The following is a 20,483-nucleotide window of genomic DNA, read 5'->3' on the forward strand; positions in this document are numbered from 1 at the left end:
CAAGTGTTGGCGAGGATGTGGAGAAAAAGGAACCCTTGTGTACTATTGTTGAGAATGCAGCTTGTTGCAGCCACTGTGGAAAGCAGTATGGAGTTTCCTCAACTAATTAAAAATGGAACTGCCTTATAATCCAGCATTTCCACTTCTGGGAATATATGGGAAGAAACCAGAAACACTAAATCAAAAGAATATATGCACCCCTATGTTCACTGCAGTGTTATTTACAATAGCCCAGATTTGGAAGCAACCCAAGGGTCCATCATTAGATGAGTGGAAAAGAAAGCCATGGTACATTTACTCAATGGAATACTACTCAACTGTAAAAACGAAGGAAATCTTACCCTTTGCAACAGCATGGATGAACCTGGAAAGTATTATGCTAAGTGAAATAAGCCAGATAGAGAAAGGTAAGCACCTTATGATTTCACTCATATGTGGAATCTTATGTACAAAATAAACTAACAAAATAGAAACAGACTCATAGATAGAGAATTGCCTGACAGCTGTTAGAGGGTATGGGGTTGTAGGGCTGGGTGAAAAAGGCAAAGGAATTAAGAAAAAAAATCTCATAGACACAACAACAGTGTGGTGATTTCCAGAGGGAACGGTGGATTGGGGGAGGTAAAAGAGGGTGTGGGAAGGAGACGTAACTTGGTACAGTGAACACACAATACAAGATAGATGATATTTTATAGAATTGTACACCTGAAACCTATATAATTTTATTAACCAATGTCATACCAATAAATTCAATTAAAAAATAAAATAAATTTTTTAAAAAGCCAAGGCAGCCATAAAATCTCCTTGAATTTGACCTCAAACAAAATATACTTTAGCACAAAATACTACTAGAAACAAAATGAATCATTTCATAATGATAAAAACTCCTATTCATCAGGAAAATAAAGTAATTATAAATGTATATGCATCTAATAACCAAGCCTTAAAGTACATGAAGTAAAATTTGACAGAATTGAAAGCATTAACAGACAATGCCACCATGATAGCTGGAGAATCCAATACCCTGCTTTCAAAACAACAGACTGAAAATCAGCAAGGACACTGCGGACTTGAACAACACTATCAACCAACTTGACCTGACATTTCACCCGATGACAGCAAGAACATATACTCTTCAAACACACATAAATCAAATTTGGTAAATCTAAAAGGACTGAAGTTATCCAAGGCATATTCTCCAAGCATGATAGAATTAAGTTAGAAATTAACAACAGATAGAAATTTGGATATCCTCAATATAGGCATACCTTGGAGATACTGCAAATTCAGTTTCAAATACCACAATAAAGTGAGTCTCATGAATTTTGGGGTTTTCCAGTACATATAAGAGTTATACTTACGCTATACATTGGTCTATTAAGTGTGCAATACCATTATGCCTAAAAATTTATATACCTTAATTTTAAAATACTTTATTGCTAAAAATAACCCCCTATTATCTGAGCCTGTAGGAAAAATGACACTGATATACTTGCTCAACATAGGGTCGCCACAACCTTCAATTTGTAAAAAAACAAAACAAAACAGTATCTGTGAAGCGCAACAAAGCAAAGCACAATAAAATGAGGTACGCCTGTATTTGGAAACTAAGTGACACTCTTTTAAATTATTGATGGTCTGAAGAAGAAATCTATAAGGGGAATTAGAAAATATTTTGAATTGAATGAAAATTGAAAAGCAAAATATCAAAATTTATAGGACGATGCTAAAGTGGTGCTTAGAGAAAAATTAATAGCTTTAAATGCTGATGGAAAAAAATTCAAGCTCATAGACACACAAGAAACAACAGATTGGTGTTTGTAAGAGGCAGAGCTTAAGGAGTCAGCAAAGTGGGTGAAGGGAGTCAAAAGGTACAAACTTCCACTTATAAAAAAATAAGTCATGGGGATGTAATGTGTAGCATGCTGGATTATAGTTAATAAAAGTTGCTAAGAGAGCAGATCTTAAAAGTTCCCAGGACAAGGAAAAGAAATTGTAACTGTGTGGCGATAGATGTTACCTAGACTTATGATTATTTTGCAATATATACAAATATTGAATCATTATTTTGTTCGCCTAAAACTAATGTAATGTATCTCAATTATACCTCAACTTAAAAAAGAAAAAATGCCTACAGAGAAAAGGTCTCAAATCAATAACGTAAGCTTCCACCTTTAGAAACTCAAAAAGAAGAGCAAACTAAATCTAAAACAAGCAGAGGAAGAAAATAATACAGATTAGAGTAGAAATTAATGAAATAGAAACAATAAAGAAAGTCAAAAGTTGGCTCTTTGAAATAAAAGTCAGAAAGCTTTACAAATCTTTAGCTAGTTTGACCTAGAAAAAAAAAGACACAAATGAACAAGATTAGAAATGAAAGCAGCCCTCGCTGGTGTGGCTCAGTGGACTGAGTGCCTGTCTGCGAACCAAAGGGTCGCTGGCTCGATTCCCAGTCAGGGCACATGTCTGGGTTGCAGTCCAGGTCCTCGGTAGGGGGCGTGAGAGAGGCAACCACACATTGATGTTTCTCTCCCTCTCTTTCTCCCTCCCTTCCCCTCTCTCTAAAAATAAATAAATATATAAATAATCTTAAAAAAAGACATGAAAGCAGTTTAGAAATAACTATTGACCCTAAGAGAGTAAAAGGACTAAGGAATATAGACATAATAAGCAACTCTATGCCAAGAAGTTGGTAAATCTAAGCAGTTATTAAAACAAATAATAATAACATCTTATGTTTTAAAAACTACACTAATACTAAAATTCACAATAAAAATAATATAGAAGATGCTTAGAGGAAAGTTAAAGCATATCAAAGTCCTTAAAATTTTTTTGGTTTACATAATTGGATTGTCATTCACTGTCAAAGTGATGAAAAATGTTTCATGCCCCTACGTCCCTTTCTGTTCCTGCTGATACTCTCTAATCCTGTAAACTGGAGGTGGGAAGGTTTAGACTTGAAAGATGGACAATGTCTAGATCAGTGGCTTTCCAACTTTTTAAATTGTCACACTAGTTGACATTGTGACCCAGTGGGTATACATAAAACAGAAGACAGAGTTCCACAAAGTAATAATCTTCATGAGTGATCACCACGACATTTTACATTCTGTTCTGCTTTATTCTATTTCGTTCTTTGTATTACTTCATAATATTTTAAATTGATTTCATGATGTATATGGCCTGAAGGCGTGAATACACTGGTAAGAGTGTTTCCTGAGAAGTCCTGAGTGTTTACCTCTCCTGTTTTAACAGTTATTATGATTACTAAGTCTAAAATTAGGTCAAAATAAAAAGGTAAATGAGAAAAAGATATGATAGAGATTAGTTAATTAGTATAAGGATCTTTGAGATCTTCTTAGTTAAGAATATTTTGTTAGGTAAATGTTCACTGTTATTATTAGCGATCTTCCTTTCTGTCACCCAGAATAGAAGGTTGGATTCATTTTCACAACCATCTCTTATTGAATTAGTCATCCAGTTCTGTGGATTCTTTCCTCACAATGTGTCTCATATCTTTGTCCTTCTTATTTTTCTTTTTTCTTTTTAAAATTGAGATATAACTGACAGGTAACATTGTAATAATTTTAGGTGTACAACATAATGATTTGATATATGTATATATTACAAAATGATCAAAGTTCTTCCTTGTTTCAGTGCAGGACCGAAATACTGAAAAACTTCAGCCTTGTTAGAAAAAGAGAGGAGTATGAATACTAAAATTTTAAGTGTAATTACTAGAAGAATATAAACATAATGAATAACCTCCAAATTGACAGGGGGAATAAGGAAAACTCAGTGTAACAGAAGAAAAAGAGGGAAAAAACACAAGAAAAAGGAAATGAAATGGAAGACACAAAATAAATGGGAGAAATAAGCCCAAATATTGCACATTACAATAATTATAAGTGGATAAAACATGTCTGTAAATAAAAGGTAGAGACTCTGATATTGGATTTTTAAAATCCAGCTACATGCTCTTTGAAGAAGCATGGTGAAAATGGAAAGACTCCCAAATGTTGAAAATATGGGAATGGGAAAAGTTATAACAGGTAAATATTTCAGTAGATAAATATTTAACAGTAAAGAATAACAAAGTTCACTGAGACTAGGGAAATCTCATCTCACGCCCCAGGAGTTTGAAAACAATAATTTTTAAAAATATATTTGTGTTGTATTCATAGTTAACCTTCATATCTACCTAGCAAGCCCTTTTTTATTAAATAGGAGCAGACTTTCATTCTTAGGGTGAAAATACATATTTTTTCATCTTTTAAAAGAAGGAATAACTTTTCTCACACTGGCATGTAACAGCATGCGTGAACACAGATGAAGCAGAGAGTAAGCAGAGAATCAGATAGCATGATGACATGACCGCTTTCGCATGTTTTAGCCACCCCTTTGGCTGCTGCTAAGGGAAAGATCACAGAGGGCAAGGATACCACCTAAACTGCCAAGTGAAAATGCAGACTACAAAGTAATATATACATTGGATTGTCTACCTTAAGCTCTAAAAAATTGCTGGAATATCATCAAATACCTATACTAAAATTATTAGCAATCATTATTTTGAGCAGTAGAATTATTGGTAATTTTTTTCATTATACTTTTCTGGATCTTTCAAAATGATTACAATACATTATTTTTATGATGGGGAAAATGTTACTTTAAAAAGTAGAAATTTCCATAAGTTTTCTTCAAATAAAAATCGGGAGGACAGCTGAATATTCTAAGATCTGAAAACACTAACTTAACTTTTGTGGAAATTCAACAGTATTTCAAATGGACTAAATATTGAAAACAAAACAAAACAAAATCTGATTTCTTTCAACCTTTAATATTTTTAACAGAGACTGGAGTTCACTTAAACACTTTGGGGTGATATTTTCTTCTAGGAACTTGATCAAAACGCCACTGAGAAAGTCCAGGCCATGTTCACAGCCATCGACGAGCTCTTGTACGAGCAGCAGCTGAGTGTACACACTAGGAGTCTGCAGGAGGAGTGCCAACAGTGGACATTTACTTTCCCTCACCTCAGGTATGCGTGGCCAATACGAACACATGAAAAGCAGATTTCCAAAACAACTCGTATCCGGAATCTTTCTGGGCATGGTTTTGATGAGCAAATAAGGTCATGCAGTGTAAAGCTTCACTTGAAAGAAAACTCGAGTTGCTGGCAGCTTCCTGGAGTTTTCACGACCGTGAATGTGTCCTCCTGGACCAGTGGGACAGTCGCTGTGCTTAGCTGAGGTCTGTGTGTCGTGGCCATGCAAAAGCCCTTGTTCTGAACAATACGGCCAGAAAATGGCTTGTCGACGCTCCTATCCACAGGGAAATGTTTGTATGTAGTTGAAAGCACACATAAGCTGTTAGAAATGTTTCCTTAGAACCCGTATTAGTGCACTTAATACATATACTTAAAATGTATAAAGCTTCCTGTTCTTAGGAGTTTAATTCATGCTTTTCACTATTTTGGCTTGGCTTTCACTCATTTTGGAAGGTTTAAAGAAGATTATTATTGAGGACGGAGGGAAAATTACAAGTGTTTGCTCAGTTGCTTTGGATTTGTTTTTGGTGGTGGGCGGGGGGAAAGGGCTATAGCAGCTTTGTCTTTTCCATGTCTATCCTGTGGGACAGACACATCTCTAATAAGGCTCTGTATTCACATTTTCTAGGAGTCATTCTTAATCGGTTATCAGACTAAGTGTATACTGGACTTCTATGTAGAGCTATCACATTTGTTCTAAAAATGCCTACATTTTGGATTTATGCCAGGTGAGGGTGGTTAATAGTCTTTTTATGTTCACTTTGAAGGATTTTGGGTAAGCAGATAATCACTCCAAGTGAAGGTTATGGACTGTATCCTAGATCTCCTTCTGCTATTTCAGCTTCACATGAGGCAACACTGTCTCAGGAAAGAGATTCTACTATGTAAGTATTCTAATATCTAAGTATTTATGTGTCCAAATGCCCAAGTATTATGTTCTACCAGTTATACTGAGGAATTAAAATACTTCTACTTTTTTATTTAATAAAGGACAGCAAATTCTTTAAGACCGACCATAGTCTTTGTGCATGTTAGAATTGTTATATAATTTTTTTCAAAAAGTAAGACATTCCCTAGGGTTTAAGGATATTTTTGTTATGTAGATAATATGTATATATTATCTATACCTATATTCATCTACCTACAGGTAGGTACAGGAAGTTCCCTCTTAGAATAAATGTGTAGATAGACTGGCTTAAAGAAATTTAGGAGTCTAAGAAATAGGCCTTAAAATTTATTTGAAAAAGTGATTTTTGCTTAAACATGTAATATTACCCCTGGCTGGTATGGCTCAGTGGATTGAGCACCAGCCTGCAAACCAAAGGGTTGCTGGTTTGATTCCCAGTCGGGGCACATGCCTGGGTTGCGAGCCAGGTTCCCTGGTGCAGGGTGTGCGAGAGGCAACCACACATTGATGTTTCTCTCCCTATCTTTCTCCCTCCCTTCCCCTCTGTCTAAAAATAAGTAAATAAATAAAATAAAAATAAAAAACATATATTATTTACAACTTAATCTCTTCTAACTTTAACTTCTATAAAGTTAAACTGCTGTTAGTTTTTTAGCTTAACAGGGGTATTTAGTATATTAATTAAAATGGCTAATTCTTTGGAGCAACCCAAACTTTTTAAATAGCAGCAAAATATACCCAAATAGGATTATTTCAAAACCTACACTTACCCTTAAATCTACTGTAAAATATCATAGTTTTAATTCATTTCTTATTGTTCCTATACTTTTTCCTAAGACTGTAGTTTCACTATTTGATACCATCTGAGAATTGTCATAATACTTACTTTTGGTGGCTGTTTTGTTGTAGTAACTTCATCAGTCCACAAAGTGAAATGTTACTGCCTTAGGCCAGTTAGGGTTATGGGATCTGGGGTATCAACTAACTGATTTTTGATCAGAAATAGGAATTGTTTGCCTTTCTCAAAGTGATATAAACTCAAGATTCTGGTCACTAGGCTGAGCTTTGTCTTTAAAGTTTATCCTTTATATAAATTTCAAATTTTTTACAACTAATGTGTCCCACAGAGATGAAGTGTTCATTAATTCTTACTGACAAAAGCTGCTTAACTCATGTGCTGCATTAAAATACATTTTTCTGATCTGCTAGTATAAACTTTATATATATACCTCATTCTAATTTTACAGCTATAAATAATAGTTTCATTCAGAGAGTTCATCTCAAAGGAAACAAAGAACCAAGCATTCTGCAACACACTGCAGAAAGACCTCTTTCCTTTCCCTTCCGCCTGCTTCCGCCAGTGCTGACTGACCCTTCTTATTTTTAGGTTTGCTTTTCTGGTCTATTTGACTTACAGTTTTCAATAATTACTTCTATTTAATATAGTACAGATGAAACAAATGCCTATGTACACACAGATATGTACTTAGATGAAACATATTATTTAGCTATATTAGCATGCCACTACTTATGGAAAGCAATAACAAATTAAACAGAATTCATGCTATTTACTTTCATAACTATTACTTTGTCCATATGTGACATTTCCTCTCTTGAGTACCAAATGAACTCATAGCATTTCAAAATATTTATGTTTTCATTAACCATTTTGATTGATGTTTTAATTGTTACAACTAGGCCATGTCAAGCTAGTTCCTTTGTTTTTGTCTTGACTATATCCTTGCTCTCTGGTTACAGTAGGATGTTCCAGGCCCATCCGAATTTTTGCTTCCTTTACACCATGCTAACTGAGGATGTTTTCCCTGAAGTTTTCTTTATGGTCCAAGATTTCTCATAGAGTTCCAAATATGACATTCACATTCCAGGTAGCAGAAAGGAGGAAAGGCAAAGGGCATGAGGGTACCCCTGATAGCCAAGCCAATTCTCCTTAAACAGCTTTCCCAGAATCCCACATAACAATTCTGCTCATCTCTTACTGGCTACATCTGGCTGCAACGTAGTGGGAAATGTAGTCTTTGAGGTGGGTGTTGCTCTCCTGAATTAAACTGACATGATCTACTAGGAAAGAAGGAGAGAATGGATGTTGGGGTATCTAGCATTCTCTGCCACATACGTACTTAATTTCATGAAATTACTGTATATATTATGTAATCTTTTTATACAATCCTTACCATTTTATTTGGGGCTCTTTCTGTTTTCTCCTACAACATTAATTTAATGGCTGCATAGTATTCTACTGCATTAATATACCATTATTTAAACAATCAATACCTAAACCTGTATTTTGAAACTGTTGGGCTAGCTTTAACTTTTGGCAATTATAAACAATTCTGTGATGATAATTTTTATAGCTTAATCTTGTAAGGCATATCCTTGAAAGATATCCCTACAAACAGAATCACTGAATTAATGGGTATATTTATTTTAAGACTTCAAATACGTATTTCCAAAATGTCTTCCAATAAGATTTTACCACTACCCTTGGTAAAAAGTGCTATAGATTTATTCTTTTTCTTCATTAAAAAAAATACCCAAGGTACAAAAAAAGTAAAAAGAATAACAAATAACATGATTTGGTTATATTTGATATTTAGTTAAACTAGGAGCCATTTTTAAAAATTGTATTGCTCAAACGATCAACTACCTCCTACCCTAGAACCCACCAATCAGTAGAGACCATGACCTTGACCAAGACCCCAACTCCCTTAGTCACCATGAGTAGTGAGTGTTCCTCTATATACCCATCCCCGGAAAGCCACCAGAGAGCCAGGTCTTTAATCATTTACTCACCTGTGACTCCGGGCGTAGCGATACTTCCTCAACTAAGAAACCCTCACTTTCTTTGTTGCATTAAAAACGTTGTATTGCTCAGATCTGATTGACTTTCTCCAAAGTAAGCTTGCTGAAATGAATAAGTCATCACATATTCATTGAATACTTGGGCTTGAAGAGAAATTTAAACACTATAAATAGGAGAAGATCCCTGCCCTTAAGGAGCATGCATTTTGATCAATGACAGAATTATGGAAATAAGCACATAACCTCCTGAGGTGCCTTTAAAGATGCAATTATGAATGTAAATATTCTTAGATTTTTTTAAAAAATTTTATTTTATAGCCACAGTTGTTGCAACTGAAAAGATACCAAGCAGTATTCAATACTCCATAATACACCTAAGCAGGTAGGTGTATGACTAGTATTTGTTCTTCCTGATCTGAGGATTAATAGACATTAAGGTTTATGGTAGTACAGGAAGGTGTCCCCAGGACAAGGGACTTGGAGCTAAAACTCATGTGACTGAGTTGCTGTGAGAACTGTTTATGTTGTACATAATTAATATTTGCTTTTTTTTCTCTCCGAGATTTGGTATCAGGGGAAAGAAGTTACATTTTTCAACTCCTTATGTTCACAAAGCGTGTTCCATTGCCAAATCCCCTAGCCTGTGTTCTATGGAAAAAGAAGAGGAAGACTGTGTGATCCTCTCTGAAGGAATAATAGAGGAATATCTAGCACTTGACCACACAGATACGTGAGTATTACGTCTTTTCAGCTATTTACTTCTCTCCTCTTTGATGTATTAGTATCTACTTTTTCTAAACTATACTACCAACATTACCTATAATTAGATTTATGTCACTTTTTGTTACTACTTTTCTATTATTTCTCAGGTATCCAGAGTTCACGTGCTTAGTTGATATAAATCCCTATTACTTCCACCTACCAGACTTCCTTATGTTTTTTTCTTCCTGCATCATTTACCTCTTCTTGACCTTAAACATTTTGAAATGAATTAACTTTTTTCTCCACATAATTTGACTTTACCCTTTGTAAATTATCACCAGTAACTCATGGAGTCACTGAAACTTTTTAAAAGAACAGTTGAAGAGATATGAACTTCATTTACATAAATCCTGTTTGAAAAAGGTACATACAGTTTATATAAAACCCTTATGCTCAACAGACTCTAATTAATAATGCTTATTTATATCTATTCGGATTGTATTCTGACAATGGTCCTGTGACATAGATATTATTAGACATAGACATAGATAGACCCTCTTTATAGGAGAGGTGAGAATCAGAGTAGTTAAATGATTTTTCTCAGGTAAAGCTAAAGCCAAAACTTTATCCAATTCTGAATCCAGTGTTCTCTTCATATTCTATGTCACCTTTCTGAAACATTAAACTCTTTTAAAAAATTTTTATTTATGTATTTTTAGAGAGAGGGGAAGGGAGGGAGAAAGAGAGGGAGAGAAACATCAATGTGGGAGAGACACATCTATTGGTTGCCTCTCACTGCTCCCGCCCCCCCCCAATCTGGGGATCTGGCTCACAACCCAGGCCTGTGCCCTGACTGAGAATCGAACCAATGACCTTTTGGTTTGCAGGCCAGCACTCAGTCCCCTGAGTCACACTAGCCAGGGCTGAAACATTAAACTCTTAAACTATTCCCGCAAGCCTTTAAAAGTTCCAGAATTGATAGTCACAGCAGCATATTTGGAAGTGAGTGAAAATTTCATTTTAGGTGATGAGGATTTGGTTAGATCTAGTTAGTATTGTGTCAATGATTCTGGAATTTTCTTCCCATCATATTGCCTACTGAGCCATGCTTACTGATGTGTTCAATGTACACATCCCAGGGTCAGCTAAACATAACCCAGATTCCTGTACACAACAACACTGAGCTAGCAAAAGAATCATAATTAGGTTCTTTTAGTTTTCTGGAGACCGCCCCCTTTCCCTTTACTTCTCCTGGCATGAGTCAGATTATCTCTATTTTCCTTTTTCAAGTCAGTCTTCTCCCTTGGTTCTCACTTATATTTTAAATTAGTTAAATCAGCTTTATTTTTATGATGTAAATATATACGTGTCCCCTAGGACATCTCTTTCCCTTTTCCTGATAGCAAACCCAAATGAATTTTCAGGTAGTACAGGGAAGATTTTTTAGAAAGCAGCATTCACTTTAGAGATACCACTGAGATATTGACTGAAAAATGACAGCTGTTGGAACGTTAGAATGTCTCTAATTTAAAAGAGTGAAGGCCCAGAAATAAACCAAAACACCACCAGGAAATTAATATGTACAGTAGGTTCAGCAAATGATTTTGGTGCAACATAGATAAACTGGAAAAAATAAGGTTCCTAACTTATTCTTTACATAAAATAAATTCATACATATAAAAAATTTTAATGTGACAAGTGAAATCATATAAGTTTAGGGAAAAAACCAAATTACGAAAGATTGTTTTTAAAAATAATTTGACCTGGCTGGGTAGCTCAGTTGGTTAGAGCATTATCCCGCTACACCAAGGCTGGGTTAGATCCCCAGTCAGGGCCCCTACCGGAAGCAACAGATGAATGAATGCATAATAGGTGGAGCAGCAAGTCGGTGTCTCTGTCTCTCTCTGTCTTTCCCTGTCTCTCTCTCAAAACAATAGTCAATACATAAAATAATAAAACATAACAATAATTTGGGAATAGGTAAGGCCTTTCTAACCACAACACAGAATACACAAGTCATTTAAAAATTCTTTAAAATAACTGTAAAAATCAAACAACAGATGACAGACTGGAAAAACACTTGCAGTTCATACATACACAAAGACTTATTAATTTCCTTAATATGTGCACAGCAATAATAAAAACACTAAGGACAAAACAGGCAAAGAACATGAATAGTTCACATAAAAAGATAATGGATTTTAAATACAAGGTGAGACAAAAGTAGGTTTACAGTCGTTCACATGGAAAATGATACACTAATTAATAAATAATACAAGAATAAATTTTTTCACGTGCTCCCAACTATAAACCTACTTTTGCCCCACTGTATATATGAAATGAAATTATTTCATTCACAAGTAGGGATTCAAATTAATACTATAATGAGATACTATTTTATCTGTCAGACTGGCAGAGAATAAAAGTAGTCTGATAATTACTTAAATGGGAAAACAGGCATGTTGTTTTCCCGCTGGAGAATTATACTACCTCTTTAGAGGAGAGTGGGCAATATCTTTCAAATTGAAATGCATAGGCCCTTTGACATAATAATCCTATTTATAGGAATTCAGCCTATAGATACAATACCCATGTAGCTAAAGAACTAAGTACAAAGATATTAATTACAACATTGACTAAGAGCAAAAGGTTGGTTGGTCGATAACAGCTAGTTAGATGCATTATGCATATTTGATATATCCAATGGGATACTCTGCAGCTGTTTTTTAAAAGAGGAAGATTTACGTGTATTGATAGGGATCCATGGCCAAAATACATTGTTAAATAAAAGAACACGGTGCAGCACAGTATATAATGTAACTATTTCTCTGGGCTGATGTATAATGTTTACTTTGGGGAATGGGCATTGGGGGAAGAGATGTAGGAGACTTATTTTTCACTGCATGAATACATTTCTACAATTTGAATTTTTCATCATATGAATGTGTTATCTCCTCTAAAGAGAAATAGAAATTTAAATACAATTAAGACTAAGCAGCCTTCCTTCCCCAAATGTTCTCCTTGGGAAAGGAGCTTTGACTGCCCTGCATAAATCTCTTAGCACCCTTCTTTCCGCCAACAGTTTCCTGTTTAGTTCTGAGACCTCTGCTGCCCTGGGGGTATCTGTCATTGTAGACAGAAGCTGAGAGGCCTTGCTCCCTACCCCAAGCCAGTTCCGGAATTTGCCTTGTGTTAGTTTATAATACATCTGTCATAGTAAGCACATCAGCTAGTTCCCCCCACACCCCCAGAATTGTGGGGCTGTTGGCACTCCCTGTCAGAGAAGAGAGACTTGGCTAACTGGGAGTTTCTGAGTTACAGATACACAGTCTCCAAAAGAGCCTCAGAGTAGCTTCCTGCGCTGTTGGGTTCCCCTCTTTTTCATTTCCAGCCAATGAAATGGCAAATGTTTATTTGGATTAGTAAAAGTATTTTAATAATCTACGTTGACTGTTTTTCTAATGAATCATTGCCTTAAATAATTATGGAGCATAATCACAATAAAGTGCACATCATGAAATGTGTCACATTAATATTCATCTAAATGTTATCCAGTTACAGCTCTGGCTGGTGTGGCTCAGTTGGTTGAGTGCCAGCCTGCAAACCAAAGGTCACTGGTTCAATTCTCGGTCAGGGCACATGCCTGGGTTGCGGGCCAGATCCCTGGCTGGGGACATGCAAGAGGCAACGAATCGATGTTACTCTCCCTCTCTCCCTCCCTTCCCCTCTCTCTAAAAATAAATAAATAAAATCTTTAAAAAAATAAATCATCCAACTACAACAAAAAAAGATGATTTCTGTGTGCTTGTCACAGCTTGCTATTCAATTGGCAACACTCATCTGCTTAAAGCTAAAACATCACAATGATTCTGTCTTATTTTTCTGGTTCTATTTTTTGGCAGAGTAGTGGGGTGGGGTGGGGGTAATAATGGAAATGCAGTCTCCTCTGTCGAGAACTCCCTTTGTTCACAGGGCAGCTTGAAGCATGTGCTACATATGCTGGGCAAGGGGCAGGGGGAGGGGCACAAGTCACACTCCTGAGGAGCACAACGGACAGTGGTGAGCATTCAGTGAAGAATAACCATGAAGTCTTCCATCTTGCTTCTGTTACAGGGAAGAGGGGTTTCATGGAAAGAAAGCAGAAGCAGCTACAGAGAAACAGAAATTAGGGTATCCTCCCGTTGCTCCATTTTACTGCATGAGAGAGGACGTCCTTGCTCACGTGTTTGATGACGTGTGGAGCAAGGTCCTGAGCTGTATGGAGCAGTTGACACGTAGTCACTGGGAGGGATTTGCTTCTGGTAAGGATCTTCGTGAAACAATATAAAAAGATAATTGTTTATGATTTCCAAGCACTGACCAGCTAGTTAGACTATATGCTTCATTAGCGCAAGACTCGTATTTGTATTTCCCACAGAAACTAAGAGATATTTAGAAAATATTTGAGGATGAGTAGATGAGTAACAGGGGCTATTCTATGGTGACTAGACAGAGATTGTGCTTTCTCTTTGAATATAATTATTTGTGATAAAAAATGTGCAAGTGGCAAATACATCTTTAAACTGCTTTATTGAAGAATAATGGATATAAACTAAATCATACACATTTAAGGTATACAATTTGATAAATTAACCTGTGTATAAACCCATGAAGCCATGAAACAGCCACTATAGTGAACATATCCATCACCTCAAAATGACCTTTGTAAGCCCTCTCTCCTGCCCTGGCCTGACCCACCATCCCCCAGTGACAGCTAATCTTTCTGTCACTATAGATTTTTGTTTTGCAGAATTTTATATAAATGGAATCATATGGCATTTGCTCTTCTATCAGTTCTTCCACTCATCATGACCGTTTTGAGATTCATCCTTGTGTGTGTCAATAATTTACTCCTTGTATTGCTGAGTATTCCATTGTTCCATAGTGTATTTATCCATTTATCGGTTGATGGACATTTGTATTGTTTTCAGCTTTGGACCATTACATGTAAAGATGTTATGAACACTAGTGTACAAGAATTTTTTGGAAATAGATTTCCTTTTCTCTTGGGTAAATTTCTGCAAGTGGAATAGTTGGATTATATGGTTAAATGTATATTTAACTTATCAAGAATTGTTTGTATTGGTTTTCTGTTTTGCACAAAAAATTATTACAAACCTAGAAGCTTCAAACAGTATATTTTTATTATCTCACAGATTTGTGGGTCAAAAGTCCAGGAATATCTTGGCCAGTCCTCTACTTGGGATCTCAAAAGGCTGCAATCAAGGTGTTGGCCAGGGCTGGGTTCTCATGTAGAGGCTCAACTACAGTAGAAAAAGATCCACTTCCCCTTTTGTGTGTTCTTAGAAGGATTCAGTTTCCTATAGATGTAGTAGTCATGGCAGCTTTCTTCTTCAAAACCGGCCGGAAAGACTGAGAACTGGTATGCTAGCAAGGCAGAAGCTTATATAACATAACATAATCACAGGAGTGACATCCCTTCACTTTCACCATCACCTATTGTTCTGGAAAAAGTCACAGGTCCTGCCCATCTGCCCACATTCAAAGAGGGAATTACACAAAAGTGTGAATGCCACGAGGTGAGCATCACAGGGGAGCCGCCTCAGAGTCTGTCCACTACAATCCTCCCCCCGGTCCCCAGTGATTCATGTGCTCCCACATGCAAAATACATTCATCTCCCTTCTAAGGTTCCCAAAAGATTCATCCTAAATCAGAAGCCCAAACATCTTATCATCTAAATCAGGTCCTTCTATGAATGAAGTTCTTGGATGTAATACATTAAGTAAGTTATTGGGGCACAATTCCTTTCCACCCACAGACCTGTGAAACTAAAGGTTATATACACAGGTATGTAAACATCTAACTATGTAATCTAACCATTTCACTCCTAGAGACAAGTTAATCTGACTCCACATCCAACATATAATCGTGGGCCAGAGAAAGGATGACAGTTCTAGACATTCCAGTTAAAAAGGCAGAGGAGGAGGGATGGAGAGTAAAAAGGGATCCATATGAAATTCTGAAATCCAATTGGGAAAATATTGGGAGTTCTTTTATTAAGTTTCAAGGCCTGGAAATAATCCTCTCAGCTCTCTGCTCCACTCTCTGGGCTCTTGGTTTCACCCTCTGAGTCATCCTTCCTTTCTCATGAAAGGTAGCACATGTTTGCAGCTAGTGTAGATTTACCAGGCTGATTCCTACCAGTAGAATTTTGGAAGTCTGACAACTTCTTTCATTTAGAATCTTTTGCCATCTAGAGAGACTGAGAATTTCCAAATTCATCAGGTCCTGGTTTCCTTATGTTTAATCGTTTTCCCCTCAATTTATCACTCTCATCTTATGTTTTATTATAAGCAGCAAGAAAAAAATCAGAGCTCACCCTCAACACTTGGACTGGAAATCTCTTTAGCTATATAACCAAGATCATTACTTACAAGTTCAGCTTTTCACATTACCACAGGAGACCATTTCACTAACCTTTCTGCCACCAAATAACAAATGTCTCCCTTCCTCCACGTTCTAATAAAACGTTCCTCATTTCCTTGGGAGCCATCCCTTGCAGCATCCTCCAAATGCAGATTTCTACTAAATCTGTTCAAGGCAATTGATGCCTTCTCCATCATCCTTCTCAGATTTCTTCCAGCCTCTGTCAATGAACAGTTGAAAGGAAAATTAAGAAAACAATTCATTTATAACAGCATCAAGAAGAATAAAACGGAGAACCAAGATGGTGGCATAGGTAGACACACTGCGCCTCCTCGCACAACCAGAACTAACAGAAAATCAAACGGCAAGGAAGTCCGACACCAAGTAGATAAAAAAGAAACATTCATCCAGACTGGTAGGAGGGGCGGAGACAGGCACTGGGACGGAGAGGACTCGCATTGCCATGGCGGGACCGAGACTGGCGGAGTGTGGGACAAACGGGGCAGGCAGTCTGACCATTAGCAGACCCTGCGGCCCCACATTCGCGCACAGATAAACTGAGAGGGCCGGACTCAGAGTGGCGGAGAACGGGGCAGGCAGAGCGGCAGGTAGCAACCCGCGGCCCCACATTCGCACAAAGATAAACCGGACAAACGGTGGGGAGCAAAGCAGACCACGCGACCCAGGGCTCCAGCGCGGGGAAATAAAGCCTCAAACCTCTGAGTGAAAATACCCGTGGGGGTTGGGACGGCAGCAGGAGAAACTCCTAGCCTCACAGGAGAGGTCATTGGAGAGACCCACAGGGGCCTAGAGTGTGCACAAGCCCACCCACTCGGGAAACAGCACCAGAGGGGCCCAATTTGATTGTGGGTAGCAGAGGGAGTGACAAAATCCGGTGGAGAGTAGAGCAAGTGCCATTGCTCCCTCTCGGCCCCTTTCCCACGTACAGTGTCACAGTGCAGCCACCAGCATTACCCAGCCCCGGGGAACACCTAAGGCTCCACCCCTTAAAGTAACAGATGCGCCAAGACAAAAAGAAAAAGAAAAAAATGGCCCAAATGACAGAACACTTCAAAGCTCCAGAAAAAATACAACTAAGTGAGGAAGAGATAGCCACCCTATCAGATGCACAGTTCAAAACACTGGTTATCAAGATGCTCACAGAATTGGTTGAATCTGTTCGAAAACCAGGTGAAAAAATGAAGCCTATGCTAAGAGAAACAAAGGAAAATGTACAGGGAACCAAGAGTGAAGGGAAGGAAACTAGGACTCAAATCAACGGTGTGGACCAGAAGGAAGAAAGAAACATCCAACCAGAAAAGAGTGAAGAAACAAGAACTCGGAAAAATGAGGAGAGGCTTAGGAACCTCCAGGACATCTTGAAATGTTCCAACATCCAAATTATAGGGGTGCCAGAAGGAGAAGAGGAAGAACAAAAAATTGAAAACTTATTAGAACAAATAATGAAGGAGAACTTCCCCAGTCTGATAAAGGAAATAGACTTCCAGGAAGTCCAGGAAGCTCAGAGAGTCCCAAAGAAGCTGGACCCAAGGAGGAACACACCAAGGCACATCATAATTACATTAGCCAAGAGTAAAAAGGAGAGAATCTTAGAAGCAGCAAGAGAAAAGGACACAGTTACCTACAAAGGGGTTCCCATAAGGCTATCAGCTGATTTCTCCAAAGAGACCTTACAGGCAAGAAGGGGCTGGCAAGAAGTATTCCAAGTCATGAAAGGCAAGGACCTACATCCAAGATTACTGTATCCAGTAAAGCTATCATTTAGAATGAAAGGGCAGATAAAGTGCTTCTCAGATAAGGTCAAGTTAAAGGAGTTCATCATCACCAAGCCATTATTTATTATATGAAATGTTAAAGGGACTTATCTAAGAAAAAGAAGATAAAAAATATGAACAGTAAAAATGACAGCAAACACACAGTTATTAACAACCACACGTAAAACCAAAACAAAAGAAAACTAAGCAAACAACTAGAACAGAAACAGAACTACAGAGATGGAGATCACATGGAGGGTTATCAATAGGGGATTGGGAGGGGGAGAGAGGGGGGAAGGTACAGAGAATAAATAGCATAAATGATAGGTGGAAAATAGACAGGGGGAGGGTAAGAATAGTGGAGGAAATGTAGAAGCCAAAGAACTTATAAATATGACCCATGGACATGGACTATAGGGGGGGAATGTGGGAGGGAGAGGGTGGGCAGGATGGAGTTGAGTGAAGGGGGGAAATGGGACAACTGTAATAGCATAATCAATAAATATATCAAAAAAAAGAAAAATAAGCTACTTGAAAAAAAAAGAATAATATAACACTTAGGAATAAACTTAACAAAGGCAGTGCAAGAGTTGTACATTGAAAACTACAAAACATTATTAAAAGAAATTAGAGAAGACCTAAAGAAATGGAAAGATGGTTGTGTTTGTGGACGAAAGATTTAATATCATTTAAGCTGGCACCACCCCCAAAATAGATCGACAGGTTGAGTACAATTCTTATCAAAATTCTAACTGCCCTTTTTTGCAGAAATGGACAAGCTGATCCTGAAATTCATATGGAAATGCAAGGTACCCTGAATATACAAAACAATATTGAAAAAGAACAAAGTTGGAGGATTCACACTTCCTGATTTTAAAACTCAACACAAAGCTACAATAATAGAAACAGTGTGATACTGGCATAGGATACATTCAAAAGTCCAGAAATAAACCCACACATCTATGACCAATTGATTTTCAACAAGGGTGTGAAGATCATTCAGTGGGAAAAAGAATAGTTTCCTCAACAAATGGTATAGGAACAACTAGATAGCCACATGGAAAAGAATGAAGTTGGGACCTTACTTGACACCATATACAAAATACCAACTAAAAATGGAAAAAAGACACACATTTAAGAACTACAACTATATAACTCCGAGAAGAAAACATTAGAGTATATCTTCATGATTGGCACGAGCTTATGTCTTGTAATTTTCTTCATGTTGCTTCTGCTTGGAGTTTGTTGAGCTATTTGCATCTGTGGGTTTATTGCTTGGTTTGGCAGTGGATTCTTGGATATGACACCAAGTCCACAAATGACAAAAAAATTAAAAAAGATAAATTGGACTTATCAGAATAATAAACTTTTTGTATCAAAGACATTATCAAGAAAAGTGAGAAAATCACGTACAGAATGGGAGCAAATATGCACAAATGATACAACTCATAAGAATCTAGCAGCCACAATATATAAAGAACTACAATTCAATGACAAAAGGACAAACAACCCAATTTTAAAAAATGGGCAAATAACTTGAATAGACATTTCTCCAAAGAAGATATACGAATAACCAATAAGTACCTGAAATGATGTTCAAGATCATTATTCATTAGGGAAATGCAAATCAAAAGCAAACCACAATCAGATACCATGTCATACCTGCTAAGATGGATGGATATACATATTTTAAAGGACAGTACAAGTGTTGGTGAGAACGTGGAGATTATTGGAACCTTCACACACTGCTAGTGAATACATAAAGTGGTGTAGCGATTGCTGCATTGGAAACAGTTTGGCAGGTCCTCAAAAGGTTAAATATAAGTTACCATTTGACACAGCAATTCCATTCAAAGGTATATAACTGAAAGAACTGAAAACACATACCCACAAAAAGCCTGTGCATGAATGTTCGTAGCAGCATTATTCATAATAATCAAAAAGGGGAACCAACCCAAATGTCTACCAATTGATGAATGGATAAAGAAAATTTGGTGAATCATGCATTATGGGCTGAATTGTGTCCTCCTCAAAATTCGTATCTTGACCCTGTCTGGTGTGGCTCAGTGGATTGAGTGCCAGCCTGCGAACCAAAGTGTCACTGGTTCAATTCCCAGTCAGGGCACATGCATGGGTTGCAGTCCAGGTTCCCCAGTGCAGGGTGCGTGAGAGGCAACCACACATTGTTGTTTCTCTCCCTCTCTTTATCCCTCCCTTCCCCTCTAAAAGTAAATAGATAAAATCTTTTTAAAAATTCACATGTTTAAGCCCTTACTGCCAACATGAATGTGTTTGGAGATAGGGCCTTCGGGGTAGTAACTAAGAATGGGGCCCCAATCCTATCAGGTTGGTATCCTTATAAGAAGAGGAAGAGACATCAGTATTCTTTCTATGCATGCACAAAAGAGAGGGGACAAAAGGACACAGCAAAAAGGCAGCTGCCTACAAGCCAGGAAGAGAGGTCTCACCACAAACCAACCCTGACAACACCTTGATCTTGGACTGCTAGCGTCCATAACTGTGAGAAAATGAATTTCTGTTGTTTAAGCCATACAGTCTGTGGTGTTTTGTTGTGGCAGCCTGAGAAACTAATAGGCCACCCAACAGAGTATTACTCATCCATAAAAAGGAATTAAGTAATAATGCTTGCTACAACATGAACCCATGTAAAAATATGCTAAACAGAAGCAGCTAGACACAAAGGGCCATATATTGTGTTATTGTATGATTCCATTCAGATGAAATGTTCAGAAAGAACAGGCAGGTCCGCAGAGATAGAAAATAGTTCAGTGGTTGCCACGGGAT

At 37.3% G+C, this 20,483-nt stretch overlaps 2 protein-coding genes across 5 annotated transcripts in view; one reads left to right on the forward strand and one right to left on the reverse strand.

Annotated features, from left to right (window-relative positions):
- FAM149B1 (family with sequence similarity 149 member B1) overlaps positions 1-20,483 on the forward strand; it is a 56,438-nt gene that overhangs the window by 21,944 nt on the left and 14,011 nt on the right. For all 3 annotated transcript variants that reach the window (XM_053923215.1, XM_024561021.3, XM_053923216.1), the window contains 4 exons: positions 4,896-5,038; positions 5,815-5,931; positions 9,337-9,504; positions 13,590-13,777. In XM_053923215.1, coding sequence (XP_053779190.1) covers positions 4,896-5,038; positions 5,815-5,931; positions 9,337-9,504; positions 13,590-13,777 — 616 coding nt within the window. The remainder of the gene's footprint in view (positions 1-4,895; positions 5,039-5,814; positions 5,932-9,336; positions 9,505-13,589; positions 13,778-20,483) is intronic.
- DNAJC9 (DnaJ heat shock protein family (Hsp40) member C9) overlaps positions 1-20,483 on the reverse strand; it is a 52,286-nt gene that overhangs the window by 11,656 nt on the left and 20,147 nt on the right. The gene's annotated exons all lie outside the window — the stretch shown is intronic.

This window comes from Desmodus rotundus, chromosome 4, assembly GCF_022682495.2.
Source record: "Desmodus rotundus isolate HL8 chromosome 4, HLdesRot8A.1, whole genome shotgun sequence".
In the NCBI taxonomy this organism is placed as follows: domain Eukaryota; kingdom Metazoa; phylum Chordata; class Mammalia; order Chiroptera; family Phyllostomidae; genus Desmodus; species Desmodus rotundus.